At 35.0% G+C, this 8,506-nt stretch overlaps 1 protein-coding gene across 1 annotated transcript; it reads right to left on the bottom strand.

Moving 5' to 3' along the window:
• Positions 1–232: 232 nt before the first annotated feature.
• Positions 233–5,860, bottom strand: LOC132167051 (uncharacterized). Its single transcript, XM_059577945.1, has 8 exons — positions 5,444–5,860; positions 4,643–4,765; positions 3,901–4,024; positions 2,295–2,737; positions 1,892–1,968; positions 1,627–1,762; positions 664–867; positions 233–556 (listed from the first exon to the last, which is right to left on the bottom strand). Exons 1-8 carry the CDS (start codon positions 5,852–5,854, stop codon positions 497–499), a joined length of 1,578 nt encoding a protein of 525 aa, XP_059433928.1. The 5' UTR covers positions 5,855–5,860; the 3' UTR covers positions 233–496.
• Positions 5,861–8,506: the final 2,646 nt, after the last annotated feature.

The following is an 8,506-nucleotide window of genomic DNA, read 5'->3' as shown; positions in this document are numbered from 1 at the left end:
GTGAAGATCAGAGAAGTCGAGTAAACAAAGAGAGACGGCGTGGGAGGGAAGCTTTTAAAAGCTTGGGTTTATGGGAATGGACGGTTTGGATGAAGTGGAAGAATTTAATGGTTAAGATGAAAGAATGCGTGGCTTGAGTAGTGAGAAAACTACCGGATATCTTGCTGCAGAAAAAGTTGACGGTTGAGATTCAATTTCGTATGTTTAAGCTCGAACGACGTCGTAGAGGAAGTTAAAGACAAATGCGCCTTAACGCGCCAATTTTTCAATTCAATATAAGCCCCAATTACATTAAATAATTCTGCCCAAGTGGTACTTGGGCTAATATGGCCCGCTAAAATAACAAAAAGTCCAAATAAAAATAATACAATCTGTCAGAAAAGAACTAAAATGCAACTAAATAAAAAGTCCAATAAAGCCCAACTCATGTGATCTGATGCTCCGGAATCCGGATCACATCTACTCCAATGGCATCAAAATGATTATGAACTTCTGATTACTCGTTCAACTTGCATACATCAATGAACTTCTGGACTGCATTATGGTATTGGGTTCCCTGCAGACACTAAACTCATGTTAACAAAGTCGGCTACCAACACCATCTACCCATGTGATCAAATCTTATCAACGGTTGTGATGAAAAATGGAATAGATAAACAGTACCTCCCAGTAAAGTTGGCGACAGTCCATGCACTGCCAAAACTCTATGTTCTTGTCAAACAAGCAGTTGGGAATTCTTTGGAAACCTTTTGCAGCTTCAACAGCCTCTTCAGTGGATAGGGGCCTTTGGATGAACTTCCCGTTGCATTTGGTGCACCTTGACATCAGCTGATCCTCACTAATTTTTAACTGGAAAGTTTCGATCACCTGCAAGTGTTCTTCATTAGCTAGCCCCTACTCACTTCAATTGACTAAACATGAAGGCATCAAAAGTCTGCCACCGGTGCATTCTCTTCTACATTTTTCCGTTATTTCCAATCGATTTACCATCCATAATCTTACACCTATCAATACCAAGCCGCTGCCATCATCACTAGAACATCTTACCTTCTTCTAAAACCAGATATTATATTTAGATACCATTCCCAATCTTTCTTCTCTATGGAATCATCACTCATTCTCTATAGTTTTGGAAACACTACCCCTCTTTCCACTTCCCTTTCCAACACATTTGGAGTACACACTTCCTAAACAATGCCCCAACCAAAGATATATTAAATCAATGATCGTCTTCATCAGATTTACCTCCGTTGATCCTGACGAGTTCTATTCAAAGTTTTCTTGTTGTCTATTATAGTTTGATATTTTCGCTAAGATTCAAGCATCACATTTTTAATATAAATGCAATAATAATAAATACATAAATAAAAATTGGTACTAACTAATAGACCAACAACAAATATTTAAATGCAAACCAATATATAAACTACTGCCAGGATAAAGGTGACAAGAATCTGATTTAGCTTGTTGTCCTAAAATTGTTTCTTAGCCATCTGTAGCACTTGCATGGTTATATGATTTCTTAATATTTTTATTATTTATAATTGTAAGGCATTTCTCCAATAAACAAACCTCAAATGGCAAACAAATCAACCCCTTTTCAATAATCACTAAATGCATACATACCTCACGTAGCTGTTCATTTTTTAGAAGACTCTTCACCCTATATATTTGATTTTTTATCAGATACTCGTATCTTAGCAGCTTAGCATCTCGTGTCAAGAGCATTCTCTTCTCTTTGATTGCTTGTCCTATTAACTCTCTGAACACAATTAAAATAAAATAAAATAAACAAATTAGTTTGCTTAAGAAATACACAAACTTAATACTATAATCAACAATTTAAAATTAATATTTATTTATTCATTGAAATCACTTATGTAAAGAATACCTGGATTCAGGCTTTTTTGAATATGGAATTGCAGCATCTATCCCAACACACCGTAAATGTTTTGCCAAGCCTTCAACCTGAGTATTCTTTTGATTAGGCTCATGCTTGCAACATAATCACTTAAATCCCAGATTTCGTGGAGTTTGCAAATTTAAGGGTTTATATTACACTATTATTAGAATGATCCCAATAGAGAAGAGGAAAAAAAAGAAGAGAAAGATGATAGGTTGCTAAGAAAGGATTCCATTTTTAGTCGGTCAGTTACAAGTATGAGAACCAGCCACTATTAAGTGCTTTTTTTTTTCTGGGTAATCGGCAGTCAACCATGTTGTAGAAAGTAAAAACCTAAAACCTTTTAGCTTTGAAAAAAGTATCACATACACAGATAAGATAAAGTGCTTACCATCACATCACATAGAAATTTTGGGCATCCATCGCCCCCCAGAGATAAATCCCACTGTGCGGGGCCTCGCCAATTATCAAAATCTTCTAATCGCTTTTCTCTGCAAATCACACCAGCCGATAATCGTCTCTTCCCTTTCTTTTTTGTGGCCTTTGGCTTTTTGTCTGATTCTTTCAACAAAATTTTTTCCCCATATTTTTTTACAACCTTCAAGAGAGATTCATCCATAGGCATGGTCTTTCTGCATGATGACTTTGAAACCATTCCCTCTACTGTAGCTATTATTTGCAAAAAATCAAAAGCTGTAGCCCGAACTATACTTAAAGCTTCACAAGATTTGATCCTTAAAATTTTACTACTCATATCATGCTTTTCAAGAACCTCTTTCAACCCAAGATTTACATTAGGGGTAACGGGTTTGGTGATATTGTCAAAATAACTCCCTGCAATCAAGAGCCCAAGAAACTTTCATTACAAAATGAATATTGCCTCAATTGCATTGAGTTAAAGAGGGAGCACAAAAAGGAATGTTAAGAGGTGCCTGAAATTTGACGTGAAGCAAGCTCCATGAAATAGAGAATTCTTGTGTTCTATGGTTCACAATTGTATTTGATTTGACCATGCTTATGCATGACAAATTCATGAACTAGGATGTAAGGAGAAATATCAATTTGTAGTACTCATGATAATTAGGAATGCATCGAGTGAGAAGAAAACGGTGGTTGCAAGATGGAAAATCCCCACCATATTGGAAGATTATATCATATAAATGGTATAAAACAAAACTTTATTTAACTATCAGTGCTTGCTATACAATGAAATGGTCAAGCACAAAGTTCTATGGGTAATTTGTCATTTAGATACTTGTCAATGAATATGGGAATTTACGTTAAGTTAGAGATTTAGTTGAACAGGAGAACAGCCTAGGAGACTTTCATTGTTAATCTACTTTTCCTGGTATCTGATGTTAACCAAACTATGTTTTCATATTGAAGCTTGGGAGACTAATTATTCCAGCTGTTTTGGTTGCTTCCACAGTTTTTAAAGTGGAGAGGTCCGTGGAAGCAACCAGACCATGGTATCACTGTATAAACTTCAACACCTTCAACATATATCCACCAATATAAATTGGTTGTGAATCATCCATTTTGAAACTAATATGGAATACTCACTCACCATGACACCAATTTAGTTGTTACATATTCATGAAAATTCAGATTCGTAGTTAGATGACCAAATAAAGTCGTGCATGAATGAATCTGCTATCTCAGATACATCCATGTCCCTTGCTCCTAAAAGGAACTTTATTTGGAAATAAGTCTATACTGGGACATGCAATGAAACTTCTGAGACAGCAAACACACTTTCCAGTGATGCAATTTTGTGGAACAATTTGTCCTTTGAACGCTTCAGAGATCATGAGCAAGACAACCTACCAGTACCCATGATCTATATGGCAATTCCTACAGAAAATTATATCTTCAAAAGTACAAAAAGAGCAAATATAAAACACAGTGAAAGACTTGTCAATTTTGTCCTAAATATCATTTGGCATACAATTCTAAAACAGGTTTTGCAAATCACAAAATTTAAATGTACCACATACCTTCTTTGACAAGCTTTGCCTGGAAGATGTTGAATATTTCGAGCAAACAGTGTGCATCCATTGCTGCATATGTTTTCTGCTCTTCTGTAAGAGGACGATGTGACCAATCACTACATTGAAGTTCCTAAAGGAGATATAAATTGAATTAACAACTTGTAGCACTTGAAACTTCCATCCAAAGCCAAACTGGGAGCTGATATCCTTGGGAAACAAACCATTTCCTCATTTAGCTTGGACAGATGCCAGAGCAATGCTTATAACAGAAGCCCAAACAATACCCCTATTCAGATGCACATTATTTGCTATAGAATTTATTTTTATACACAGCAGTATAAAAATTAGAACATAGTTGAATATTGTGACATCAGTTACCAGAGAAAGCTAACGTTAATACACCCTAGACCTCTAGTACCTTGTGTAGTACGGAAAACCAGTTACATCAAACAATCAAAATTTAAAAGTTCTACAAATATCATTCTCAAAGGCAGTAAACTTCCACCAAAATTTTTCAGTCAAAGTGCAACCAGTCTAATGCAGTGTGCAGATAGTGGAAAAAATCTCCCCAGAGATTAGTGAGATTCAAAAGTTTTTTGATTTAACACAGTATCTGAGGCATGAGGCCTGTATACTCAGATTTAAAATTTACATCATGGGATGCCCCATAATATGTGAGCGTGAGGGTTTCAAGAGGATCTTATCTTGAGCATCAAACAAACAAAAAATAGGAATTCAAGAACCAAACCTTTGAAAGAGAAAAGCCCAACACTTCTTCGCAGATGGTTGCCAAACTTTTAATTTGCTTCGATGTCTTCCTTCCATGTTGCAAATGATTGTATACACTTGTAATATCCAGAAAGGGCTCAACCTATTTTCGAATGATCTATAAAACATAAGTATAAACCCATACAAACTTTCGATGAGGCAAAGGAAACAAAAACGAACAATAGCTTTCCATGCCTTGCGAATAAATATACGATAAACTATCCCCTTCTTGACTTCCCTAATGAGTCAAAATGGTTTCTCCTTTCTCTTTTCTTCTCTTGTTAAGTTTGCACACTCCACATAATTCAAGGTTCAAGGGTTTTGCCTCATAATACAGATAAGAAAACATTAGGCACAACAAGCTCAACCTTCACAAATTCGAGAGGACATTACAACAAAATGCAGCAACTAATAATATGTCAGTTTTTACTATCAGAAATGTTATGGCAATAACTCTCAATTATAGTAAACATAATCTCCATTGAGCTCTTTAGAAACCAAATGCTTAACCGTGATAACCTAAGTTCAACTTAATTAAGTACACATCAAGCTGAATTCTTTATAGACACATTACACAGCAACCTCGTCTCAAAAAACCTAAAAGTTGAGATTGCCATTAAGATGTGCAGGAAAGAAAATAAAGGAAAGTAACAGAAATCTATTTCAAATATGTAATGAGGTCAGAAAAGGAAAGGAAAAACCCAATTAAAATCCGATTTCTTGCTATATTTGTCCTACACTTTTCTTGGAAACCAAACAGAGAAAAAAGTTAAGCCATTACTCTGTCAAACCCAGGATCACAGCCTTGCGCACAGAAAGTAGAGGACAAGTAAATCAAATCCTGCTTAAATCTAAAACCCAGTTTCAATATATCAGGGGAAGCAAAAACATCTCTGAGCAATTCCCAGATTGAAGATAGAGGGATTGAAATCAGGTCGACAAGGAAAGTCACCGAGTCTTCAGACTCGGCTGACTCGTCCGGGTCGGCGCCGAGTCGAGGACCGAGTTGGCAGGCGAGTTGGAGGAGGGTCACGGTGGGGAAGTGGGACTGGTGGGCGCGGATGGGTTTCCACTCGGCGTCGAGTGCGACGAGTAAGGAACGAGTTAGAGACTGTGTTAGGTGAGCGAACTCGGGCGAGTCGGTGGAGCACACCAAGTGGATTTTGAGGGGTCTTTTGTTTTTGGGATCCATGGAAAAAAAAAATGAGGGTGGCGTGGGTTGGTTTTACTGATTAAAATATAGGGCTTTTTGGTCATTTCATGTATTGTATCTTTGTTATATTGACTTGACATATTATGTATTGCAAAAACAGTTATGTAGGAAATATATTATACTACGACAAAGAATAATTTAAATCACGTGGTGTAAATTAAATATTTTGCATTCTCTAATATAAAATAGACATTTTAGCTTAAAATATCAAAAAGTAATATAACTATTTACACAAAATAATTTATCTTTTATTGACAAAATACCTCATAGACAAAATACTCATTGATAAAACTATTTGATTCACCGTCTTTGTTGGTTTTGGATACTCCAATGTTGAGGGCTCGAAGGTTGGTGGGCCGTGGGGGTTCGGTGGTGAATAGTTGATGTTGGGTTATAATTAATGAAAAGAGCATGAAATTTGTTTGAATTAAAAATACGGTGTTTTTATTTTCATTGTATTTAGGGTGCGTTTGGGAGTGCGTTTTTTAAAAAATAATCTGCGATTTTAAACCAAATCGCAATTTTAGGGTGTTTGGGATTGCGATTTTAAAAACGCAAATTTTAAAATCGCAAAAAAATCTGCGATTTCCATAAGCTGATTAGAAAGTGCTTATTTGAAAAAGTGCGAATTTAAAACAAAATCACGATTTCTATTAAAAAGATATTTGGCGCAATAGTTACCTTTTTTAGAACGGGAATGAAAAAAATACCAAGAATACCCACCTAAAATATATTAAAACCCTTATTTTCTCTTTTTATTTTTTTCTTCATCCTCTCTGTCTTGTTCATCCTTATTGGTAATTTGGTCATGAAACCGCAATTATATGCTAATGTTATCCAAACACTCAATTGATAAAAAAAGTACTTTTTAGTATGTTTTACCAAACGTCTGTGCGATTTTAAAAAGTAGCGATTTTAAAAACACAATTTTTAAAAACGCAATTTTTAAAATCGCACTTATTGAAATCGCACTCCCAAACAGGCCCTTAGTATTTTTATCTGATATGTCAAATTTCTATTGAATAACGTACAGTTGAACAAAAATGCATTAATTAATTTTGTGTAGCATTTTCAAGAGGAAACTTTGTGTATCTTTTATTTGTAGTTATTGATCATTGATTTGCTTGGTATGTTTTGGAAAATACTTGCGAAGAAAGTTGTGACAAATTTGTTAGAATATTAACTAAGCAATTAAATTCACATTTTCTTATTAATTTAAGCGCTTGAGATATGAGATACGTAGTAACTTAACAAAATCTTGCAAAGAGCATGCGGTTTCGAGAATGGGATCCTCTCCATTTCCTTTGAAATGGAGAGGGATCGGTTAGTGCAAAATAGGAGGGTAAAGCAGTCTTTTCATTTTTCTAAGACTATTTTACCCTATTATTTTGCCTAATCAATCCTTTTGGGTTGTTTTCGATCTCTTAAATACTCTTAAATGCATTATATATATTATTATTATTATTATTATTATTATTATTATTATTATTACAACCAATGAGCGGCAGGCAGGCCACACAAAGTGATCATTAAACCATCACTCCCTCATCCATGAGTTACGGAATAAGAGGAGAGGTTGGCAACAATGTGCATGTATGAAGATGTCATTTAAATAATTTTACCATATCTTTGTTATTTATTTATTTATTCATTTTGAAATTTCCTTCCCTACGTATCTCATGGGTGAATATTACATACGCGATAGGAGTAAAATACCTACTATTTGCATGTTCTTAATTTATTAAATGTTCCAGGATCGGTTTGTCATCATGATATTTATTGATGTATTAATGAAATTTAACGAAAATTTGATTGATTTCATCAATTCTAGCAACGAATTATTTTTGTAATGCTCAGGAAGTTTATCACCTCCAAACATCATTTTTTGGAGACATACCAAATCATGATATAGATTTAAAAAAAAAAAAAAAGTGAATAATTATGAATTTAGCTCCCAAGAGATTTAACATATATAGATGGCTTGAAATTCTCGTCCTATTGTGCATGTTTTCCGACATCATTCAAATGATGGCAACTTAACGAAAATTTGCTTGTGGGTACCGACATATTAAGGTTGGTCATGTTGGCCGGGTCTATTGGCTTACTATACGTACACAAACTTGCCAAACTTTTTATTTGACAAAATATTTAATAATTAAAAATTACTTTCACCACTTTGATATAACTACTCGACTGAAGAAGAAAATGCAGAGAGTATATATATATATATATTAAAACCATAGAAGTCATGCATATACCTCATTCATATTAAAAAAATAATAATAATAACAAAAAAAAGAAGAGAACATATGATAATTATTAGAACTAATAAAGCGGACTAGCTAGCTTGAAAGATTTCCCCCCAACCCAAGACAATATTTACGGTATTTTTTACATTGGGCATTTCCCCCAGTTCTTGTCCAACTCAGGCGAGGAAGGAATCCCAATCCCGCATCTCTGGCATGAAAATCCTACCCAATCTTGGTGTGCTTCGCTTGTATGTTTGTCCATATGTGAAGGTGTCATGGTGGCTAGGTGCATGCAAAGGGGACATTGGTACATACAGGCTCTGTAGGGCACCTCCTCTTGATACTTGTTTTTTTTCGATAATTGCATCCACCTCGCGTTTGT

This window comes from Corylus avellana, chromosome ca1 (genome assembly GCF_901000735.1).
Source record: "Corylus avellana chromosome ca1, CavTom2PMs-1.0".
Taxonomy (NCBI): Eukaryota; Viridiplantae; Streptophyta; class Magnoliopsida; order Fagales; family Betulaceae; genus Corylus; species Corylus avellana.
This window is presented reverse-complemented; position numbering and strand designations above follow the sequence as displayed.